The following is a 25695-nucleotide window of genomic DNA, read 5'->3' on the forward strand; positions in this document are numbered from 1 at the left end:
CCATGGAAGAGACAGGGAGAAGCGTGCTTACTCCATTTTACCCAGAATCAGAATCTCTGCGCCTAACTGTTAGAAAGCCCATTTATCAAGTTCACACTGTGAGCCAGGACTGTACTGTTTTACCTTTCTGACTCTTACAAAACCCCAAAAGTTACATATTAGTAGAGTAATGTATCATAATCTTCATTTTATCATGAAGGCGCAGATGTTCAGCAACGATGAAGTACCTCGCCAGAGATCACCTGACTGGTTTCCAGACTCACAGAATGCCCTAGAATTAGAATGCCCTCAGACCACCTGCTTCAAAACCAACTATAGTGCTTATTAAAATTGAAGTTTCCTGTGCCCCACCTCGCATAGTAAGTCAAAAATCTTTGGGAAAGGGGCTCAAGGAGATTTCCAGTGTGTGCTGAAGTTGAGAACCAATGTATATTGCCTCCAAAAAAGGAACTTTCAGTATATATGATTTTTAAAAGGATGTCCATGTATTTCAGATAGGAATACCCGTTAGTGTTGGCATCAATCAGTTTAAAATAGCTTACATATGCTCACATTCCCTACTCTTCTGTATCATGTTAAGGAATATAAAATAGGATTTGTTACAAGCCAAGGTTCACGTTATATGCAGGAAGATTTTCTGAACCCCAAGCCTTGAACCCAAGGTTCTTACTCTCACTCTCATCCCTGACAATAAGAGTATCCTAATGGGACCCCTCCCCAGGAAATACTAGGCAACCAGCATTATCAAATTCTATTTTGGAAACAGATTGGACAGAAACAAATTCTACTCATTCATTGCAAACAATACTGCTACATTTCTCCCCAGGAGGCAGAACTGCCCTGTCTTTCATGATGGACATTACTGGCAAAAAACAAAAACAAAAACAAGTTGAGAGTCTCGCTGTCAAAACCTGGGGCCCTCATCTTCTACACGGCCAGATTGAATTGTAGCACCCTCAGTAAAAGATAGATGTGAACACAAATACTTAGAAAAAACTCAGTATATATGGGAGGGAGGAGAACCCTGAATCAAATACAGAAACATTTACGTTTAGAAGAAAAGATTTTTAGGACGAGCTTATATGTAAGGATATAATTATGAAAAAGTCTATCGGATTCCAACGTTTGCTCAAGATGCCTAGTAAAGTATGTAGATAGCATTAAAATCCTGTACACATAAAACTTTTCTTCTGAGGATCTCACAGTTTTATAGACATTGCCTTAATGGCGCATAACAGGGATTATCATTCCTAACTCACATATGGGAAAAACAAGGTCAAGTACGCCATTCTCCAAGGCCCTCTGCTGGTCTCCTTTTTAAAAAAAGTGTCATAACACACCATAACAAAAAGTCATATTTTAGTACTAAAACTTATGGCAAATATTCTGCTTTGAAATAAAAATCTTTTTCAAGAAAAAATGGTCTTATGGATATTTATGAGGAGGTTCCAAAGTTTCAAAATGATCAGCAGTATGAATCAAAAATAAAAAGAACTCAGTACAGTTATTTTCAACAGTGAAGAATATCTCAACCAGTAATTTCTACCCCCTCCCCACCCCAATTCTGGAGAGAGAAAACTCCAAAACATATGGCCCAGGAAGAAAATCTGCACTCATTTATAGCAATGAACTGGGTTTTACATCTCTGCAGCGAGAGTACGCAAGTGACTTCACAGGCAACAGCTTCCGTATGTTTCAAATTTTTAACATTGACCGTTCATAATAAAGGTTCTTTGATCCCAGATGAAATGTTTGAATCAATTTTTTCTACGCTTACTCAGAGTCACCATTATAAAAGTTCCCCTCTTTCCCACCTCAGATGTTCCAGCCCTTCCTGCAATTGTAACTATCTCCACTTGTCACCTTCTCTGCGGTACTTGCCACCCCTTTGCTGTGGTTTTTAGCTGTGCTCATTAACCTCTCATACAAAAGAGGCACAGTAATAAATAATGTTCATACATAATAAGTTAACTGCAATAAATAAGGTTCCTCTAAGGAATTCACAGGCATCTTTAATCAAATTGAAAGCTCATGGTAGTGTGGTTAATATGAAAAGAAAAAAAAACCTCTCCCAATCACAAAAAAGTCCTCAACAGGTAAGGCCTTTCCCTATATATGAAAAATCAAAACTTAACTATATATATTTTTAACTAGATTATACTCCTGGGATTAGAACTCTTAAAAAAAGAACCAAAACCTAAAGTCTTAGATGAAAACAAAAGACCAGAATCTAGATAAATGGTAAAAACATCAAATAAAAAAAGGTCTAAGCAATGCTAAAAATTGAGAATATCTTCAACATAAAATTACTTTAAATGATCCCAAGGCCTATATTTAAGGCCTATATTTAAGGCCTAGTGAAGGAACAACATATATTAATATGACCATTGCTAAAAAGTTAAAATGTGAATTTGTTAAAAATAAATCCCTTTAAAATGATCTTTTTGCCCTTTTTGTTTGAGCTGGTAGACAGGTCAAGTTTTAGAATAATTTAAGCTACTATAGTTCTTCAAAATACAGCCAGATACCTCAACTAAAATAAAACCAGAGTGCTAATTTAGACCCTGTCCTTAGCATTTGTAAGTATAAAAAGAGCATACTTGTAGGTGCTAATGCAAGGAGTCTTGAGGTGAGTACAGAACATTGTCCTAGGGAAAACTGAATTTTCCTGGCTTTGTGCAAAATGAGTTGTTGTATATATTATCCATCCACCCAAATATTACAGATTACCTTGCACACAGTAGCAAACTGTTGGTTATTTCCTGCTCCAACTACAAGATATCCATCCTGGGTTTTAAAAGCCTAAAATAAATAAAGACATGCATAAATATGTAATACCTTAAAAATTGGCTTTAATTTCTCACACTTTTATATAAAAAGCCTGTTCTAAAGTAATGTTATTAATTAAATCAATATCAACTAATTAGTATCTTTTTCTCTTATATTTGCATAGTTGCCATTTCAGGTTTTCAAAGCACTTACTGCCTCTTCCACTAACTGTTATAAAACTGGAGGCAGGGTGAAAAAAGAATGACTTAGAAAAATAAAGAGAATACTAAAGTTTTATTACAACCTATAACATGAAATTCTATATTCATTACAGTATGGATTAATGTTGGATTTTCCCAAAGCTTTGTGATTTATTTGCTTCCAGTTTTTCTTGCAGGGCAAAGAGAAAGATGGTACATTGTTTTCTACAAAGTGTAAGAAAAAATAGACGGGAAAAAGGAAGGATAGAAGGGAGGGAGGAGAGAGGGAGAAAAGAAAAGAGAGTGGGAGGGAGGGAAGATGAGTAATGGAGTGATATTTTGTCCTTGAAAATCTCACATATAAACTTTTGGATACTTTTCACTTTCTAGTAAGTGAAAAACGGCACATCTGGATCGCTGGACCTCATGTGGCTTTATGTACCTGAAAATGTCTGTTCCTTTTAGGAGACATGTTCATTTGGGCACCCACAGATGTACAAGAAAGTGATGCTTCTACTTGCCATAGTCCTAGCCCCTCTGGAGTACTTTTCAGCACTCCCCTCTTCACATCTGATTAGAATGATGGTGGAAGGAACAAAACTTGACCCTCAGAAGACCTAATTCCCACTTTCTTTAAGTAAATGAGTTCCTTTAGTCTCCTTTCATTTTGTGTAAAAATTGCTCTGTATCTTCACCTACTTTTTCTCCACTTAACTCCTGCCTCTGAGAAAGACAACATCTATCTTCCTTGGCAGGGTTTACTCCTAAGCTAATGACCTTAGTATTGCCTTCACTCACACCCTTCAGAACGCTGCTCAATCATCTCATCTCTTCATTTCCACTGGATCCTTTTCTTCTGCCTACATATAAGCTCATTCCTACACCAAAAATATTAACAGAAACAAAATAAGATTTACATCAATCCTGACACTCCTCTTAAGTGATCTTGAAATTTTCTTCCTTCATTCAGTCTCTAAATAGTATAAAATTCTTCATTAAGTACTATATATCAATGTGCTTTGTTAACAGGATTCCCTTCCTATCACCACATTGAAACTATTCTTTCTTGACCCTTCTGTATTATTTGGTACTGTTAACCATCGCCTCCTTCAGGAAATTGTCTTATCTCTAGGCTCCGTCTGGGTTCATCTCCAATCTCTATGACATGTTTTCCACATGTCCCTTTTACAGGATTATCTTCTCCTAGCCTTCAGCATTACTTAAGCATCTGTATTTGGTCTTTTACTTACTTCACTTGCTTCTTATGTTAGCCACCAGCCACATGTGAGTATTAAATTTAAATTTCATTAAATAAAATGAAAGTAGCCAGTCACGAAAGACTACAAATTGTGGTTCTCTTTATATGGAATATCCAAAATAGGCAAAACCATGGAGACAGAAAGATTAGTGCCTGCCTAGGGCTGTGTGGAAGGTGGGACATCTGGAGTGACTGCACGAGCACCGGCTTTTTTGTTGGGGCAATGAAAATGTTCTGAAATTGATTGTGGTAATGGCTGCACAACTCTGTGGATGCAGTAAAAACCATTGTGTTGTACAGTTTTAATGGATGAATTGTATAGTATGTGAATTATATCTCAACAAAGCTGTTATTAAAAAAAATTAAATTAACAGTTCAGTTCCGCTAGCTACATGTTAAGCATTCAATAGCCACACGTGGGTAGAGTCTGCCACGTGAGAGAGTCCAGATGGGGAACATTTCCATCTCCACAGACAGTTGTATTGTACAGGGCTAGTATACTGGACTTGGTAAATTGTACTTTTCCTTTTATTCTTCCTACTACGTGGCATCTGAAGAATGTGAAGCAATTAATAAACGGTTGTAAGATGTTAATAAATCACTCAAATGATTGCATCCGTATAATAGAGTAGAGGTTAAAATGGATGGATCTCAAGCAAAACACTATAACAGGGTTTTATTCTATTTACATTTTTGCTTGATTTGGAAATTAATGCCACTAAGATATTACATAAACTATTTTAAATGTTTATATTCCCTTATTCACCAGGCAAAAGCAAAATTAGTGTTATACATAATGCATCAGTATTTCTCAAACTACAGAAAGGGAATGTGCAACAAAGCTGTGAGTGAGGGACACAGATTCTGAGCAGAGATGTCTCAACAAACCATTGATAATTATGAAGTTACACAAGTTGTTTGCTTGCTTTTTTGTCCGGGAAGCGTGAGTTGGGGAGTAGAAAAGTAATGTGAAGTAATAACGTGTGTTGCCAAGGATAACATGAAGAACGATTTTCAAAATTTTGGATCAGTGACACATTCAACAAATTTATGTTTTTGGGGGTGTTCATTTCCTTTTAATTAATAAAGAAATGCCTGCTTCTTCCTTCAGCCTGAACCATGAGATGAAATATACATTTCACCGATATAAATTTTTTTTTTAATTTTGAGCAGAGATAACTAATGATCATAGGAAAGTACATACTGAATAATAGCTCAGCCACCAGAATATAATTAGACTAAGGCTCTCCAAACAGATTTGTTAAGATGAAGGTAAGATTATGCGCTCTTTAAACTATTACTTATCCCTGTTATTATTGCTACAGTGTTTATTTAATAAATATATTTAAATACGAATTTTTTAAGTACTACATTTTGCTGTAAACTTAATGTTTTTATCCACACACAGCCCCCCCCAAATTCATATGTTGAAATCCTAACCCTCAATGTGAAGGTATCAGGAGCAAGAATACACCCTTCTCTGAACCAGGAAGTGGGCCCTCACCAGACATTAAACCTACTGTACCTTGATCTTAGACTTCCCAGCCTTGAGAACTGCAAGGAATAGATGTCTGCAGTTTTAGCCACTCAGTCTATGATATTCTGTTATAGCATCCCAAATGGACTAAGAAATTGGTGCTGAGAGGTGGGGAATTGCTGTAACAAATACCTAAAAAAGGGGCAGAAGCTTTAGCACTGGGCAATGGGTAACGCCTGGGTTTTGAAATGCATGTTAGAAAAAGTCCACTGCTGTCATTGGACCCGCAGGGGCAATTCTGTTGAAAGCTCAGAAAGAAAAGAGAGTTGTAGAGTAAGCCTCAATATTCTCAGAGAATACCTAAGTAATCTTGAACAGAATGTTGGTAGAAATATGAGTGGTAAAAGTCATTTTGATGAGGTCACAGACAGAAATGAAGAACATGTGATTGGAAACTGAAGGAAAGGTGTTCTATCCTTGTTACAAAGTGGCAGGAAACTTAGCTGAATTGTGTTCATGTTCTAGTGTTTTGTGGAAAGTAGAACTTGTAAGTGATGAAATTAAGCTATTTCTAAGCAAAATGTTTAAGGTGCGACTTGGCTTCTCCTGACTATGGTACGATGTGAAAAAAAGAGAAACAACTTAAAGACAAGCAGAAAGGAAGCAGAAATTAAAGACCTGGAATATTCTCAGCTTATCCATATTATAAAAAATGAGAAAGCATGGTCAGAAAAAAAAAAACAAAAAAACACTAAGTGTACATCAAAGTGACCGTGTGATAAGGAGATGTCCTTCAGTAGGTGAATGGGTAAATGCACTATTATACATCCAGAAAATGGAATATTATTTAGTGCTAAAAAGAAATAAGGTATCAAACCATGAAAAGACATGAAAGAACTTTAGATGCAAACTATTAAGAAGCCAATCTGAAAAGGCGACATCCTGTGTGATTCCCAACTGTACGACAATCTGGAAAAGGCAAAACTATGGACACAGCAAAAAGATATCAGTGGTTATCAGAGGCTGAGGGGAGGCAGAGATGAGCAGGCAGAGCACAGAGGACTTTCAGGGCAGTGAAAATGCTCTGTATGATATTATAATGGTGGATAAATGTCATTACACATTTGTCCAAGTCCACAGAATGGACACCACCAAGGGCGAACCCGAAAGTAAACTATGGATTTGGGGTGATTATCACATGTCAATGTAGGTGGTATATCAATTGTACATGTGGAGTCAGGGCATGTGTAGGGGAGGAAGTATATGGAAAAATCTCTATGCCTACTGTTCAATTTAGAACTTAAAACTGCTCTAAACAATTAATTTTTAAAAAAGGAGAGTGAGACGCATCTTTGTGGTGATAACACTGTTCTGTATCTCAGTCATGTCTGTGCCAGCTTCCTGGTTTTGATACTATACTGTAGTTTTGCAAGATGTTACCAATGGGGCAAACTGGATTAAGGGTAACACAGGCACCATGTCTATTCTTTCTTAAATATACACGTGAATCTATAATTATCTCAAAAATGTTCTTCGTTAATTTTTTTTAAAAGATGGTGGTACATTAGGGATTCTTAAAGTTTTTCAAAAGAATAAGTTATACTTACTACTTTTAAGTTAATGGTTTATAATTACGGCTTTTATAATATAATGACTCACCAACTTTCTTTCCATGTAAATAAATCACCTCAGAATTCATAAAGTGACAAGTATTGAAATAGTCACTAGGTAAATTTTAAACTCCTTAAATTACATACATAAATTGGAAAAATGTCTCAAGGTTGAATTACTGGGCCACAAATATAACTGACGAAATAAACGATGGAGGAAAGTGTTGCTATTTTGATATAAATATTTCATTCCACGGTATTTTTCAGATGAGAGCCAAGAAAATGCATTATAATTTCAAAATTATAGCTAATTTCATTTTTCTTTGTATATATGTACATTTTTATCACTTTATATTAAACTTTAAAAGAAGAAAATATCCTAAAGTTTAAGAGTTTTAAACCACAGGAATTTACTAATTTATATCTGTGAACAGTGATAAACATTTGGTAGGAAAAATACATATAATTCTTTGAGTTCAATGTGCAAGGGGCATAACTTTACTAATAAAAATAATTTTAATGGTGTTTAATTTTTAATGTAATTCTTATGATATGTTTACATAAGTATAAATTGGTTCATCTTATTTACATTTCTTGGCCATGATACTGCTTTTAATATGTTTAGGAGATCATTAAAAAGAATTTGTCAAACCACGTGGTTTCTGCATGATTGGCATTAAAGCTTTTCCTGCTGGTATTTAATGAGAGCTTTGGATCAAATGTGTCAGAAGTACCTTCTAATTAAACAGCAAAAAATAAGAGTCTGTAGCAAAATGAACTTTGTTAAGACTTAAGATTCTGCTTTCCAAAGAGTTATCTGAGAACGTATATAACTTAGTGACGGTACTTCTAGTGCAAAGTAGAAAGGAACCCAGAACAGAAAAGCAGCTTCTTACCTCCGCAGGCTCAGCGCATCCTCCCCCACAGGCCGTCTGAGTTTCGGCTCCTTTGAAATGTCGGCGCCTTCCCCTCCGGGCTCCTCCTGCGTGCTGTTTCCTCACAGAAAGAAAGTACATTTTCTCCCCAGTCCTTCACGACATTTCCTTAAAGCCGTAATAGGGTCACAGTACTCTGCTGAGACGTTTTTCAAAGGGAAGCGGTTCCTGTCCGCTTCGGCCCTCCACACTGCGGGGACGGATTCTCCTCAACTCCGCCCGGCGTCGCTCCCTCGGCAGGTGAGACGAAAATTTCCAGAAGCTGTGGCGGCGCGACTGCGCAGGCGCGATGGCGGGGGAGGGAATCCGCGCGCATGCGCTCAGGCGGCCGCGGCCGCCGCTTACTCTGCCGCGGCCTCCGCTGCTGCTGCCGCCGCCGCCGCCGCCGCTGCTTCCCTCGCCGCTGCCGCCGCCGCCGCTTCCTCTGCCGCGGCCGCGGGCGCCGCCGCTGCCGCCGCCGCTTCCCTCGCCGCTGCCGCCGCCGCTTCCCTCGCCGCGGCCGCCGCTTCCTCTGCCGCGGCCGCCGCTTCCTCTGCCGCGGCCTCCGCTACTGCCGCCGCCGCCGCCGCTGCTTCCCTCGCCGCTGCCGCCGCCGCCGCCGCTTCCTCTGCCGCGGCCGCGGGCGCCGCCGCTGCCGCCGCCGCTTCCCTCGCCACTGCCGCCGCCGCCGCCGCTTCCCTCGCCGCTGCCGCTGCCGCCGCCGCTGCTTCCCTCGCCGCTGCCGTCGCTTCCTCTGCCGCGGCCTCCGCTGCTGCCGACGCCGCCGCCGCTGCTTCCCTCGCCGCTGCCGCCGCCGCCGCTTCCTCTGCCGCGGCCGCGGGCGCCGCCGCTACCGCCGCCGCTTCCCTCGCCGCCGCCGCCGCTGCTGCCGCCGCCGCTTCCCTCGCCGCTGCTGCCGCCGCCGCCGCTTCCTCTGCCGCGGCCGCCGCCGCTGCCGCTTCCTTCGCCGCTGCCGCCGCCGCTGCTTCCCTCGCCGCTGCTGCCGCCGCCGCCGCTTCCTCTGCCGCGGCCGCCGCCGCTGCCGCTTCCTTCGCCGCTGCCGCCGCTGCCGCTTCCTTCGCCGCTGCCGCCGCCGCCGCTTCCCTCGCCGCTGCCGCCGCCGCTGCTTCCCTCGCCGCTGCCGCCGCCGCCGCTTCTTCTGCCGCGGCCGCCGCTTCCCTCGCCGCTGCCGCCGCCTCCGCTTCCTCTGCCGCGGCCGCGGCCGCCGCCGCTGCTGCCGCCGCCGCCGCTTCCCTCGCCGCTGCCGCCGCCGCCGGTTCCCCCGCCGCCGCCGCTGCCCAAGCTGCCGCCATCCCGAGCTTTCGGCGCCAAATTCAGCGGGAGAACGGAGGTCGAATGTCGCACAGACAAGGTAGTCGTTGGTTTACATACATTACCTGATTTAATTACTCAACTGAGGAAGAAAGTATTTTCTTGTGGGTCTATGTATTCTCAAATTCTTGGGGCAATTTAAAAAAAATGACAGACTATTTCTCTGGTCTTCATCTCGTTCCAATAGTAGAATTAGATGGACTTCTATTTATTTATTCATTCGTTTAACAAGTGTGATTTAGTAAGGACCTATTTCAAATATGCATTTTAAAAGATACTTATGATTTGGGAAATGGAAGTGCTTCCTTATTTCTGGTCTGGTTCCCTAAATAGACTTGGTAACATTAACCAAAAAAGGGAGTATAAGAAGGAGATTAAGATTATAAAGGAATATATTATTGTTTTTTCTTTGATTTAATATCAGATTTATAACAAGTTGCTCAATGTCTGAGGAAGTATAATGAATTAAATTTCTCCAGTTGGTTTAGAAGGCCTAATTATGTATTTTTCTTGACTTTGTTTCATAAATTTTTAATTATCAAAAGAATTATATATTTTCCTCCTCTTACTTGTAAATTACTGTGGTTTTGAATGAATCTGAAACCTCAAAATTAAAACCCACATACTACAGGTTAATATTTTGCCTGACCCTTGTCCAAATAAATTGAAGAATCTACCAAGAAAGATATTTTTCCCCACAGGTATTTTTGATTTGCTCTCTCATCTTACTTTATTTTAATTGGCATTATGAGATTCTAGACCTCAGTAAAAGTTTTATTCATTCTACTCAGACTTGAAATTTCTTTCAAATTTAACAAGATAGTACTTGGTGAAATCATTTAAAGGTTCTAGGTAATGTCTATAATATACAGTAGATTCACGTTAAACTAAATTTGTTTCTTTTTACTTCATTCTGCTGTTAAAATCATTAAAGAAGACAATTTAGATGATATAAACAAATTTTATTTCACATTTCATGAAGTGGACTGTCTTATTGCGGAGAACTGCAAAATGGGTAGAAGGCAAGAAACTTTTATAGGATAAAGAATAAAGAGCAAGGAAGAGGAAAATAGAAAATATCTGATTGGCTGAGGCCACACAGTCAACTTTTAGGGTGAGAAGACCCAGAGGTCTAACCATATAAGGAAGTATTAACTAAATAAGACAAAGGATAACTTAGACTTAAAAAAAAAAAAACCAAATTTCTTTTTATAAAATGACACAATAGAGGTAATTGTAAAATACAGAATAAAAAAAAAGTCTACAAATGTTTCACAAATATATCTAGAATATACAGATACATTCAGCAATAATATCCAGACCTCAAAGTCATAGTGTTGAGTCGAGAGTAGGAAACAGAATAAGGCATCATTTAGCTAACTTAAAATATGTATAATTACAAAAGATATTTAAGAGAAAATTGTAAGGATTTCAAACACCTCAGTAAAAGTGAGTGGGATGAGAATGGAGAATGGAGAAAGGAAAGAAAGTCAAATGACACAAGGGACTGGATTTCCACAAATAGAAAAACAATGAGCTGTGAACCCAAAATGTGCTTAGCCCTGCCCTGCAAATTGAAGGAGGCCAAATGAAACAGTCAATCAAAACAATAAGACACCTTGGTGGGGGTTAATTAGAAAATAAAAATGTAAAATATTTTTTCAGAATTTTACTATGATTTCAACACTTTCTTTTTGCTTGAATTCATTTTGCTGCCTGTTCCTCTTCCACAGTTTTAATGCACCCTGAAGGCTAAGAGGGTTAATTCCATAACTAGAAATAATTTAGAGAGAATCATTGAAATATAAAAAGGAAAAATCCTGCATCACTCCGAGCATTTTTTATGGCAGTGTGAATTCTCTTCATTCAAAAAGCATCTTTTAATATTTTAATTAGGATATTGTGTTCTGTGAAAGGAACATCTGATTTTAGGAATACAAATGAGAGTGCTATGAAACAAAGATGCAGAATTAAAAAGGTAGTATGCCGTTCAGCAAGCAGCAGTAAAGAGAAAGGATGTGGGGGAAGGATCAAGGAGATAACGTGATTTTTGAAGTGAAAATTGTATTAGCATTTTTCAAATTTAGCAGTTTGACAAGGCTAATGACAGTTGTAATACACTTTTAGTTTAAAATGCAATTATTATCTTTGGCTAATAAACAAGAAGTCAATCCAACAAGATGTGCTTATTAGCATTAACTAAAACTTACTCTGTATAGATTCGTGATAGCACCTCCTCCTCGCCAAGTAGGTGCGCAGGTTTCCATTCAGTTGCTGTCTGGGCTCCCTTTTTCTCCCCTTTCCCTTTTTTTTTTGCTCATTGCTACAAAACAAAGAAGACATTAGTTGCAGATTCAGCTATAAAATATAGCTGAATTTTAGTTTTCCCATTTTAAACACGAGGGAATTGAGCCTCTGAAAGGTTAACCAGTTGGCCAAGTGACAAAGCTGGGACTAAAATCCAGGTCTGCAGTGAAAGCTCACATTCTCAAGAACTGGACTGCACGGCCGTGGAACTGTAACATAGGACTTCCTCATTCCTAAAAGAGAATTTTGGACACATCTTCTTTAAAATTAAATTTGTGTTGTTTCTTTGTTTTTAACAGGAAAGGAAACCTGCCTAGAAGAAAAACTTCAAAAGAGCCATGATTTTCTCCCTCAATCAGGATGGGATGCATTGCTAGAAAGGTATTGTGTGAACTATTTTCTCAAGTTTAAAAAAAGGAAAAATAAGGTCAATGCTTGTCCCTAGCCCAGGCTACTTGCCAAGGCTGAGAATTTGGAATTAAACAAGCTACCCGTGCCTAGGCTCCACAGTCAGGCACTCCTTCCTACTGAGAACCTGTGGGTGTCGTAGACGTGATTGGGGATCGAGTTTGGCTAGCCCTGTCTCTTCCGTATGCATGACAACCAACCATAAATTCAACCAGTATTGTCAGATATCCCCTTAAACTTTCAGGAATCATGCATTAAGATACTCTAGTGCACATTTAAGCTACGTTGAGTCATGATGCTGCCACCTGGATGTATAAGACTCAAACAGAACTCTCAATTCTAATGTTGTATCTAAAGCCCTTGGAAAAGACAACAATATGAACTGAAGAAACTCTAATTACAATCTCATCTTTGCAACTGATTTTCAGGTTAATTGTCCTAATCAATTTGAGGACAAGTTAGATTCATTCTGAAATAAGAATAATAATATCTGCATTAAAGACATTGTAGAGTTGATGTGAGAATTTAAATCAAAATGATATAAAGTATAAGAATGTTCTTTGATTTAGTGACTAGCTATTAACTGCTCTAAGTTTTTTTATCTAGGAACTAGGAGTAATAAAAATGCTAACCTGCAGGGTTAAGTGAGATTGAAATGAGTCAAAAAATACATATATACATATATATAATGCTTCATAAACATTAGCATTCATTATATTAATATCTTACTGAAAAGGCTCATGGTTTCTCAGGATAATATAAAAAACAAAAAAACAAACCCAAAATCATGAGGAGCCATTCTTGGTTCTTCTGTTTCCTTTCTGACTGATAACTTGAGGCGCTTCCTTCAAGGCAGACCTTCAGTCTCACCACTCCTGTGTCTAAAGCCCCCATGATTATCACCAGCTGCCCCTGCCTGCTCTCTCTCACCAAACTAGAGTTTACTCTCCCTACTGCTGTCAGAATGACCACTCGCTACTAAAAATTACTCAGTTGCTTATTTCTTCCCCAGGGGTAAATCCCAATTCTGTATTATGTCCTAACAATAGAAATCATACTAGTGTCTACCTGAGCATATTTTGAGTATTTTTCCAGCTTTTTTTGACATCCAATTGACATATAACGTTACACATATTAAGGTATGCAATATAGTGATTTTATATACGTATGTATTTGTGTATCTCAGTGTGAGGGCCACATCCTGGACTATACCAGATACCCAGAAATAAACAGATTCCTCCTACTTCCGGAACCCCCACATCTATTTGGTCGACTAAAACAGGTGAATCTGCCTTCTGACTCATTCTCCTTTTCATCTTCACTACCATCGCCTTAGAATTTTCCTTGCTGGGGCCTTTGAGAAGTTTTCCTTTCCTCTGATCTTCTCGTTTCCCATTATGGTGCATTGTGCTGGCTGCCACGGTGTGTGATCTTTCTAGAACACAGATCTAATCATGCTATCCACCCCCTTTCTTAAAACTCTTCAGTGATTCATCAGAACTTTAGGGCAAAGTCATGCAAACTCTCCAGTTTCTGACTGCCGCCTGCCTGTCTAGCTTCAGGTTCTGTCACCTTCGCCTGCACCCCCATCCTCTCCGTAAACCAAATGCCTGGCAGGCTCAGGCCTCCATGCCTTTGTCACTCTGGCTCTCCACCCCCCCCCCCTGCTCATCTCTTAGGCTGAAAATGACAGTTCTTCCTCAGACTGAGACAGGCTATTTCTTTCTGCACATGCTCCTTGTTCCCATTATACTCTGTCCCTGACTCCACTGTACCACTTGCTAGGCTGAGTTTACACAAAGTCCTATGCTAAGTAGGGACTGTGGACCTCGCTCATCTCTGTACTGACACTGTGCCCCACACATAGTCAGCGCTTGATAAGTCAAGGTCAAATGCATGGAGGAATAAGTAAACGAATGAACACATTACAGGGGAGCCAGCATCATTCTGCTATCCCCAGCATCATTCTCATTGAGGCTTCCTTCATATCAGTGTTTGATTGTGAGAAAATATGTTGTTGGAGAAACGATAACGTCATGATGGCAAGAATCTCCCAGAATACCTTTCAGGAGGATAGTGATAATGATTTTTTACTTGAGTGAAAGTTCAATTGTATACACAGGCCATAGGGCATTTTATAAGACTCTCATAGGGAAGGAAAGAGCAGGCAGATTTTATGGCTGAAATTTTCTGCTGTAAAAAAACAGCCGTCTGTTGGAGAGGAATTTGTAGCCAGTTGAGGCATGAATGAATCTTGGGGTGACCATGGCTCCAGTCCCAGACCTTGATCCTGTTCTGGATGGATGTCACTCAGGGAAGGTGGCTTTTCCATAAGCCTTGACTTTGGATGACATGTAGCAAACACCATAGGTTGGTAAATGGACAAATCTCCATAGTCCCTCTGAGTGTAAAGGGTCTTCCAACTACTTGACATATGATACTGAGTAAGTAGCACAAGCATTCTGCCCAGGTCTCTTGTTCTAGGGAGGGATGTGTGCAGGTGGCTTATCCTTTTGGCCACCCTCTGCCTCTGCAACATGACAGGGAACTCCACACATTCCTTTGCCTCTGCTGACACAGAAGAAGCTCCTCCTTGACATGTGGTGGGAATATATGGATTGCATTTCTAGAAGACACAGAATATTTGAATAGTAGGGTCAGCATTGTCAGACGCCTGGTTTAGCATTCGCCAGCAAGAAGCTTGACTTAAGTTTCCCTTTCCCAGTCAGGCAATTTACTTAATTCTTAAAATAAGTGATTCTAGAATTGTCTGGATGACTTAAGTGTCAATATTTGATAGGAAGCATTGCTCTGTATAGGAACAGTTACTAAAGAAAATGTGGTGTCATTCTCCCCAGGTGTTTTTTAAAGCAAATGTTTTTCAGGCTTATATAGGAACTTGTTAGGGAACTAGTTAACCTTAGTAACCTTGTACAACCACTTGCCATCTTGGGGAAAAATCTCTCTCTCTCTCCCTCTTTTTTTTTTTTTTTGTATATCATTACTCTTTATGGCTTCCAAACTCTGGACCTGCCCTTTTCACTTCTCAGAATGTGGTCTGCAAAAATAACAGAAACATAGACACGGAGGGGAAATACTAAATGAGGTCTCGGGGGCTAATCATTCCCCCAATTCAGGAACCACTTCCTCAGCAGCCTGGGCAGGGGCTACACTGCCTCATCGTGAACACTTTCCGTGATGGGGCGCTCGCTACTTTGGAATTCACACATCTTGCTGGTGCTCAGCTTTCACTTGCCAAGTTCTTTCTTTCTTGCCAAGGCGACAGTGGAAAAATCTAAGTATCTCGACTCATTTTTTGATGGCTTGTAGCCATATAGCTAGATCAGAACCTGGGGTGATGTGTAGGTCACCTGTACCTGACAGTCACCCCAAATTCTCCGGAGCCAGAAAGGAAGTCTGGCAGAAGCAGTCTTAGCAGGAAGGGGTTAAACAGCTTCCTCCTTTCCCTAAGACCAAGGAGGAAATTTGACCTGGACCACAAAGTGTTGAGACTTAACCCTGGCAAAAGGTGAGATGCCCCGGGCCACGTGGAGGTAGGCTGTGAGTGAGGCAGGAAATATCTTATTCAGATGGTTCATTTTAGCCAGGATGGGCCTGAGGCTGGTTGGGTGATTTTAATTTATCTGCACAGTGTTTTTCTTCCATTGTTTTGAACCATCATTAAAGCTTTGTTGAAAATTTTATAGTGTGCTTAGTTCTCTCTCTCCCTTTCCAAGTCACCTCGATGCATCAGGCAAATCCAACCCTGTTCCTTCACTAGCACTTCTGAGGCTGTGATTCCGAGGTTTTTTGCAGCCCATCACTGGTGTCTAGATGCATGGTAGATTGACGGTGTCCCACATAAAATCTAGCCAGAGTGGAACTCATTTATCCTGCAAAAGAACAAAAGCAGAAAATGCCAATAAAAAAGGACGCTGACAATGAAATTATGATATTAACTACCTGTGTTAGGGAGATTCGAGGTCCTGGTTTCCCACCTTGATTTCTGCTAGAGTTCAGACCCTGGTGTTCTAGGTGTTGTTACAGGTAAGCCAGGGAGTGTGGCAGGTGGAAAATTTTTCATGAAGGTGAAAATTGAGACTTGGGCCCTGGGTTCTAAGGCAGTTTTTTCTAGCTCTATATTGTCAATGAAGTCAGTGACAGTAGTCAGCTCCTGGGATTTTTTATTTCTGATAATTCTTGGTTTGAGAACTTTCCCCCTAATCTATATAATTACATTGCTCAGTACATTAAAAAACAAACAAACAAACTCCTTAAGTACCTGAAAACTTTGCCCAGGCCTCTGGATAACATGGTTGAGAAAAATCCACTTTTGTTAAATTGCAAAACCATTATTTTCCTCAGAAAACCTGCGAGAGTTTTATTTTGGCATCTGGGCATCTAGTGGCTGATCTGAAAAATGCATCTAGAGGATTTCAAAGGAAAATGAATGAATGCTTCAAACCTAGAGGAAATTTCTCAAATGTGTTAGGGAAGAGGGACCAATAAAGGACAGTTTCTCTTGTTAAAAAGAGAAGGGAATTGGGACACACAATAAACATGGCCAGGTTTATAGTTGCATTTATGACATGAACCTCAGCAAGCTGAAAGTGCGTGGTGAGTAGGCGGGGTGATACACTGGGAATGCCTGTGCTCCGTGAATCAGAGCAAACACTCAGGCAAACACACAGGCCTATCACCTCTGCTCCCAAATAGAACTGATGTCACAGATGGAAAAACTGTTTGGAGATTTCAACCCCATTCCACTGATTGCCTTACCTGTAATAAAAATCTTCTGCCAGTGGCTGCAGCCTAGGCTTGGTTCCGGACAAGCAAGAAGCAGTTTGCCCTGGGAAGGGCTGATGAGGCTCTGGACTAACCAGGACCACTCGTTCATCACTTCTCACCTTAAGTCAGCAACATGATATTCCCTAAGCTGAAAGGGAAAGAAGTAAAATAGTCAGAGTTCAGAGTTCTTGCAGTTGTGGATTAGGTTATAAAGTTTGTGTCCATTTCAGGTTTCTGTCCTCTGAGATGTGACTACATTGAAGAATGGCTTCTCCTGTTTTCCTCTCTGGAGGTAAGCTTGGTGCTCTGATAAAAACAAAGCATCCTGAGTGATGCTAAATAATATTAGTAGATTTGGGTTTTGTGAACTGGTGACACTGGAGAAGAAGCAAGAGAAAAAGACAGGTGTTTGGTAATTAAGATATTATTTTCCACTTCCTTTGTCCAGACTGTGAAATGTGAAATGTTCAGAATTCTTAAACACAGCCCGTAATGTCGCTATGCTCTCTTTGATACACGAACCTTTTATCTCTCTTCCAAGAGGCTGGAGCGGTAGAACCAGACACCAGCCCATACCCAATATATGTGAAGATGAATGGGTAGAGGCTACTGAATGCACACAATTGTGGACTTGTTTTGCTTGCCTTTGCTCCACAGGGTCACTGATGACACTAGTGATAAGTAATTTATTGGGTGATTGATAGAGAAATTTTAGTGTGTTGACTTCATCAGAATATGACAATTTGGGAACAAATATAAATTATTAATTAATTTAACATATTTGCTGCCTGCTTACTGTGTGCTAAACAATGAGCTCGGTGTGGGGTATGATGTTGGTTGCTAATGGAGTTGTATTTTAAAAAGGCAAAATTCAGGAAATTGATATTCCAATGGGAATAATGGAATGAATTTAAAAATTAACATTATTTTATAGGCAGTAAGATAGGGATGTTCGTTTTCTTTTGATATGGATATTCAGTGGCTTTATGATTTTTGTTGTTTGTGGCACTTCGGTCTATTCTAAAGGGAGGATATCTTATTCAGGATGTAATACAAACATTCTTCCCAGGGAGTGAAAATCAGACAGTTCCTCTTTGTATTGGTTTTAAAGACGTTGAGCCTTTACTATCCTAGAGGAATGTGGGCCTAGTTTTTTCTATGACAAATATGTTGTTTAAATTTTATTTTTAAATGATCCTATAGGAAAATTGAGTTTTTGTGTTTGTGTTCAGTTTTAGGAATTTTAACCACTGCCACAAGCAGAACACGCAAATGTTTCATGACCTTCATACCTAATTTTTTCTCTGGTTTGTTTGAAGAATCTCCACAAGGGGCACTGTTTGATCCTCAGTAACTAACCTCAAACACTCAGTCTTCATGTGAGAGGACACTTCACTTTGCCAGGACCCGGTGTGAGACAGTAGATAGCTTCATCTTACACGAGTAGGGCTTTCTTCCTTCTGTCTACACCAAGCGCTTCCAGGGCTGACACCTAGGAGTCAGTAATCACTACTCACGATAACTAATCAACACACATCACCCTTCAGCCACCGCCAGTGCCTCCCTTCAGTATCTTTAGGAAAACTGACAGAACAAAGGTGACCTGAAATAATCTGATGAGATGGTGATGATCTTAGTGATGTTGGAGACTGAGGAAATTAGGGAAAAATCTTCTCTGGCATGGAAGCTTGGGGTTTGAACTAAGGACCTGAAGCTGGTACAGTGAGCATTGGTTACCACTGTTAAAGTCATAATATGTATTTACTTTAGAAAACGAGATAATCCCAATGAAAGATTTCTAAAGTTCTTGACAGTTTGGTTACCAAGAAATAACTTCTATTAATATTTTGGTATGTATATGTATAATGCATCCGAAAACCCAAATACCACCAAATAGAAGGCAGTTAACACTTTTTCAATAGGAGATTAAAGTAAAAGGTTTTGGTCAAATTTATTACCTGTAGATACTTAATGCCTAATGGTGATATTTAATTTATAATTTATTTAAGATACATGTTTAAATCACGTAAAATAACATACTAATTAATAAATACTGATTTTTCTAAACACGTATTTCCTGAAATAGTTGAACTATTGTCTCAGTCATCTTGGGCTGCTATAACAAATTACTATGGACTGGGTGACGTGGACAACAAATACTTATTTCTCAAAGCTCTGGAGGCTGAGACATCCAAGCTTAAGGTGCTGGCCAGTTCAGTTCTTGAGAGCACTCTTCCTGGTTTGTAGACAGCCTTCTCCTTGTATCCTCACTTGGCAGTGAGAGAAAAAGAACTCAAGCTCTCACTTATCTCTTAGAAGACCACTAATCCCATCAGGAGGGCTCCATCCTCATGACCTAATTACCTCCCAAAGACCTCATCTCTAAATACTATCACATTGAGGATTAGAGTTTCAACATATGAATTCTTAGGGTCATATTCAGTCCATAGCAACTGTCACTGGAATTTCCTAGATCCATGTTCTGTGTTACCTAACATGATTTCTGGAGCACATTATCTTGTTTTCTGAGTAGTTTTAAATGCAGGGCTTTTTGAAATTCTGTCAAATATCATCATTGGAAATTTCATCCTGACTACATGTATTCACTCAAGTAATATTAAAGTAGCCATTCTGTCTCAAGTTGTCCTGTTGGTATGTATTTGTGATTTGTACAGTAGAACTGCTTAATTCTAGTTTTTCAGTTCATATTTAAAATAAAGTTATCTATTCAGTTTCTGTTGTGGCAGATTTCAGAAATGGCCACAAATTCATTCTACCCTTGAACTTAATCAATTTTTCAGTGTAATTTGATAGCTTCTTCCTGAAGAGGTAGCATGTATTTCTGTACCCTTTGAATCTGGACTTGGCTGTGTGTCTCGTTTTGGCCAATGTGACGTTAGCAAACATGATGCAAGCAGAGGCTTGAAATTGGGGTTTGTTTCATTACTGCACTTGAGAATCCTGTGGCTACCACCATGTATACAAGCCCAGGCTTGCCCAGTTGCTTCCATTGACCCAGATGACAGCCAGCCAACTTCCAAGTACATACATGCATGAAGCCATCGGCTTTCAGCGGACCACAGACAGATGAATGAGCCTAGCTGACATCAGATGGAATAGGGATAAATCATCCCATTTAAGCACAGCCTAAATTATTACCCCTCAGTATCTTGAGCACATAAAACGCTTCTTGTTTTGAGCCATTAACATTTGTAGTTGTTTGCTGTGCAGCAAAAACTAACAGGTTTATCAACTTTAAATATCGTTTATTGAGTTCCTTTTATGGAAATGAGAATTTGGCTCTCATATATTCCCATCTCTGCTACAACTACACCTTCCAGTATCCTCTCGGTGTATTTATATTACATCTCTTGGTTAATCTAAACTCAGTGATCAAATTATTATGACTTTTTAGTGTTATTTAATTAAACTAAGAAGTCAATCAGAACAATGCTTCCTTTTGAATTTTTCCTGGGGACAATTACTGTCTCTTTTTAAAATTCACTTATCTTTCTATGTACCTTTTTCTTTTTTTCAAAATTCTCCTTCAGATCTGTTGGCCACAAATACATATTCTTTTATCAGTGATCAAATATATCAGATAATTCATCATTTTGGTTTTATTATTTTCTTGGAGACTTCTTTCTGGAGCCACCTGTCCTCTTGGTTTTGTCTGGCTTGGTTGCTCTCCAGTTTGGTAGCATAGCTGACACTTGGCCACTCTTCAGTGTTGGATATTCTGATTCTTGGATTCCTATGTCTATCTCTTCTTTGGTTATCTCCATCCAACTCCTTCAAGTACCTTCTAGTTGACCTTGAGCAAATGAGTGCAGTGGGGTAATGAGTTGGGCAGACATGCTGCAGGTGGCCCCAAACTCTGAGGGAGAGCTTAATGTCTAGAAGCCAGTGTGTCTGGATATCACTTCCAAGAGGCAACTAGCCAACGAGTGACAATGCAGGTACTTCTGTCGTTCTCAGTTTCTTTACTGGTGAAATGAGAACCATGCTTTGCTTGCTGTGTCACATAACATTTCTTTGTGAAAGACAATGAGGTAATGTCTGTGGTTGCACTTTGTAATGTGTAAAGTTTAGTGTAAAATGATGTTATTATGTGAGAAAATTTGAAGCCTCGATCAGGAATGAGAAGCTGTTACCCTGGATCCAAATGTGACTGTCTGCTTAGAATCACTTTGAAGCTCATGTCAGATTTCTGGTGAGGGTCAGTGCAATGGAGTGCCAGCAGAATGAAGCTGAATCTGGAGATCTGAGCCCTAGTCCTGGATCTACCACTAACATAGTTGTGTGACTGGATGAACCACTAAGCCTTTCTGAGCTTAGATTTGCTCATCTATGAAATGGGATATAAAAGGAGGCTTCTATATGAATTCCAGCATTAAAATTCTGTGAGGTCAGCCACCTCCTATTCAGAAGAATACATTGTATATTTTAGCCTGAATATACAATACAGATTTTTGCCATGGTGGAGAGATGGTTAAATGAATCTGTGACAACAAAGTCAAATAACACTCAGGAATGAAACGCCCTTATTTCATTTTCTTCCCCTGAGTCCTTCTGAAATGAAAATGCTATCCTTCTGAACATGACAGTGGACCTGTGTTGTCACTCCTTGCCTGGCTGCTTCTTGGAAGTGATGTCCAGATAGGATGGCCTCCAGACAGTAAGCTTCCCTGACTTGCCAGAGTTTGGGGCCACCTGCCGCGTGTCTGCCCACCTCATCTCCCCACTGCACTCACTAGAGCAGAGAAGATTAACTTTCTGAAAATGAAAAGGACAGAGAGAAGACGAGCTGCTTATCAAATATGCACATTTCAGATGGAACTTCACACTCAGTAGAAAGATGTTAGATTGCTGTTAGCTCTCTGGAGCACTCCTGACAATGTGTTATCAGGTCATGTTTGCATGACAGAGGCAGCCCAAGCAGGAAACATTAAGTCATATGACTTCTAAGACGGAATCAATCAAGTGAGCAGTACAGCTCCTGAAAACTAATTTCACCTTCATAAGGTCTGGTTATCTGTGCGGCAGACATGAGGTTTGTCAGCCCCATTTCAGTCTGACCAGGTTCAGCACTGCATCAAGAATTTTAATGAACCGACACTGTAATATGTATGAACGATGACACTGAGTTGAATTCATGAAAAGCCAAGTCCCCATGAAATATGAAGAATTACTTGCAGGCTTCTCTGCCTACTTAGCTCATTTGAAATGTCCATTTCAAAGGCCTTTGTCTTTCTGGGGGGTTCATTTGCAAGTTGCTGCACAGAGTTTCATCATATTTAACCAGTTTAAAAATCAAAGAAGCTACTTATGATCAAACAGTTCAGTGAGCTCTAGTTTGATGGGGGCAGAGCCAAGGCTGCCAGAGCTTAAATCTTCATTTGGCTGCAGATGCACAGATTTCCCTGTGTAGGGAGGAAAGGGCTTGAAAAGACTGGATGCTTGTGCTGACTCTGTCCTTGGCATTCAGTGTGGCCCTATACAAGATCCTGTTTGGGTCCTAAGTGACATCATACTTTCTCTGGTAGTAGTCAGATTTATTAGTTTTCAGCTTCAAGATAGCACTACCAGGGTTAGCCTTATTTTGGAAACTTTTACAATTTGTCAGTAAATACGTGTTGAAGTTACTAGTAACCAGAGATTTTGTTTTTGTTTGTTTTTGGTACATGGCATCCTAATCCAATCTCCAGATCTTGTACCCTTTTTATGAATTCCATGGCTGCCGTGGTTATGCATTTCATATGCTGGTCTGTATAACTTAGGGTGTTTCATATACTATTAACCACAATTCTTACCTTATTCTCAGAGGTTATGGGCTGTATATTACTGCCCTCATCTAGCCCACTTGCTCTGCAAGCTCTCTATCCCTCAGCAGACATGGCTCCCCACATCACAGACACACTGTACTCACCTAGCTCAGGGCAAAGGTAGACTTTTTCTTGTATCTTTTTTTCCCTATTCCTTTAGTTTAAGTAAAAGGTATTTGAAACACACACACAAAATATAAAGATAATTTAAACAACATTGATGTATTTATTATCCAAGCAACTTCAGCTAATTTTAGCATTTCATCATATTTGTCTCAGATCTTTCATCTAAATAAAACATCAATGACACGTACCATGGAAGAGCTCAGTGTTCTCTCCAATCTTTTCTCACCTCCCCTAGCAAAAGTAATGACTATGCTGGACCTGGCAAATAAAATCCCCATGCATACTTTATTACATATAAAATGTTTATGTGTTTCATTAAACAATATGTGGTACTGTTTCTGTGTTATGTAAATGGTATCATGCTGGATACACGGTTTTTTAAATTGATTTTTTTTTTTTACTTTTATACTTAGGATATTCCGTGTTGTTGCATATAGCTTTGTTTCATTCATCTTAATTATTGCATAACATTCCATACTATGATCTTCTATAATTATTTAACCAATCCCTTTTTGAAGGAAATTAAGAGTTTTTAATCTCAAATTTAATCTCAAATTAAAGGCAATGTTGCAGTGAATATTCTTCAACATACAAGGAAGAATACCTTCAGGGTGTGTAACTAGAAGTGGGTAAGCTGGGCTAAATGGCATGCACACACCTTCCAGCTTCATTAGATTGTTCTCCAATGGAATTGCATCAATTTTTAGACTACTTAAATAAAAGCCAGTTTGTTTTCCCCTTAGAAAACAGTTACAATACTGAGTATTTAATCATTTAAGAAATCTTTATCAAGTGGCTCCCCTGAGCTAGGCACTGTCCTAGGTACTGAAGATGCAGTAAGGGAAAAAGAAAAAGATCGCTGCTTTCATGGAGTGATTTTATTAGATTTAAATTTTTTTTTTTTTTTTTTTTTGCTATTTCAATAAGTGAAACAGTAGCTCTTAGTTATTTTAATTTGTATTTCACAGGTTATTAGTGAGGTAAAGTATATTTTCTTTTTCTGTCAATTCTGTGTAATTGCTTGAGCTTTGGACATTTTAAAACATGGGAAGTAATTTTCCTATTGATACATACATTTATTTATTCTGTATTCTAAACCTTTATAATCAGTTATACATCTTGCAAATATTTTCTCCCAGTCAATAACTAGCTTTAAACTTTGTTTGTGATGCCATTATTTAATAGAAAAATTTAGTATTCACTTAGTTGAGTTTATCATCCTATTCTTTTAAGGGTTGTGCCCTTTGTATTTATGAAATTCCTCAAGGGAATAGTTTTTGGTATGTGAAATTATTTGATTTTTGTTTTGCTTTTTTTGAAATCTGTGTTCCTATTTCATTTTTTCATTATTTCTCTATTATTTATGTTTAGTTTTTAAGTTAAATTTCTAATCCCCTAAATTGAACAATGAACTCATTCAATTTAAATATTTCTAATTTTTCAAGTAAATGTATTTGTCTAAGATCTTTCCATCATAGCTTTGCTTCAGTTGCATCCTACAAGCTTTGTAAACATTTAGAAATTTTCATTATAATTTTCTCATTACGATTATAAGGCATTTAAGAATTCATTTAACTTTTGAAATATAAAGAGTACTTTCAAGTATGTGTTGTTTATTGTTGTTTAAATTGCCTTATGATAAATGATGATTTCTATGGCATCCACTCTATAAAATCTATTAAAACTTCCTTTGTGACCTAGGATATGGTAATTTTTTTCAATGTTGTAAGTATATATGAAAACAATATATTTTAATTTGTATTTCTGCTTCATAATTCTTAGTCTTTGTGTGTCTTAAAATCTCTTACTTATGTCTTAGGTCTTCTTCTATCTAAGCTGTCATATTCTTCCCTCTGCACTTGAAAATGATTCTTGCTTTCAGACATCTGTTACTGCTGTTAGGTTGCTGTTAGCTTATCAGTTCTTCATTGGAAATATGCCTTTTCTGTGGTAGTTTTTAATATTGTCTTTATATGCTTCATGTTTTTAATACAACATATCTAAATGTATACTTACATTTTATTCTTTTTTTTTTCATTTTCAGAGTGCACTATTGATCTGTAAACTTTGGGTTTTTTTGCATAAAATTGGAAAACTCTCAGTTTTTATCTTTCCAGTATAGCTTTTTTTTTTATCAGAATGAATGCTATCAGGGATTCAGTTGGGGATTAAACTGGGTCTGAAATGAGTTCCAGTTTCGATAAGACCCAGTATGCTTCTCTTTATCCCATATCCTAGTGTGTGGCAACCCAGAGCTTTCATCCAAGAGCCTTATGAGTCTTCCGTTAAAAATGGGGAAGAATGGAAAGATTCAGATCTTCCCTCAAGAGGTTTTCAGTTTAGTGCCTTAACCTCCTGCCCCTCAACATTTTTGAGAGAGAAACTAGCCACATGTGAAGCCCTTACAGTCTCTTAGTTTGTCATTGCAGACCTTCATGAAGACACCATCTGTACTAGTTACTCTGTCTCCCAGTAGCAGCCTTCTGGCAGGATCAAACCTAAAACCCCCATGATTCCTTTGCTGTGACCTTTTTTCTCCAACTACAGATACTTTTCATTATTATCAAATAATTTCTGATGCTTTTTAAGAGCTTAGTAGATACTGTGTTAAATATCTAACATGCTAAACTATTTATACTGTCTCATTTAATCCTCACAGCCGTTGTGAGAATTAAGTACTA

The 25695-nt window shown here is 39.1% G+C and overlaps 2 protein-coding genes across 22 annotated transcripts in view; one reads left to right on the top strand and one right to left on the bottom strand.

The window, feature by feature from the left end:
- The window catches only part of LOC116279758 (adhesion G protein-coupled receptor B1-like), a 120039-nt gene extending 111812 nt beyond the window's left edge, over positions 1-8227 (bottom strand). For 3 of the 6 annotated variants that reach the window (XM_072948918.1, XM_072948917.1, XM_072948919.1), the window contains exon 1: positions 2731-2768. The gene's annotated coding sequence lies outside the window, so the exon portion shown is untranslated. Of the gene's footprint in view, positions 1-2730; positions 2785-8210 lie in introns of those variants that run through there. The other 3 variants (XM_072948923.1, XM_072948922.1, XM_072948926.1) reach the window with 3 other exon arrangements.
- A 34-nt stretch (positions 8228-8261) lies between these two features.
- The window catches only part of LOC116279247 (uncharacterized), a 233477-nt gene continuing 216043 nt past the window's right edge, over positions 8262-25695 (top strand). For all 16 annotated transcript variants that reach the window (XR_012063780.1, XR_012063775.1, XR_012063777.1 and 13 more), the window contains exons 1-3: positions 8262-9600; positions 12167-12248; positions 17294-17355. Coding sequence is in view for 1 of the 16 variants with exons in the window: in XM_072948916.1 (XP_072805017.1) it covers positions 8268-9600; positions 12167-12248; positions 17294-17315 (1437 nt within the window). In the remaining 15 variants the exon portion in view is untranslated. The remainder of the gene's footprint in view (positions 9601-12166; positions 12249-17293; positions 17356-25695) is intronic.

This window comes from Vicugna pacos, chromosome 24 (assembly GCF_048564905.1).
Source record: "Vicugna pacos chromosome 24, VicPac4, whole genome shotgun sequence".
Classification (NCBI taxonomy): Eukaryota; Metazoa; Chordata; class Mammalia; order Artiodactyla; family Camelidae; genus Vicugna; species Vicugna pacos.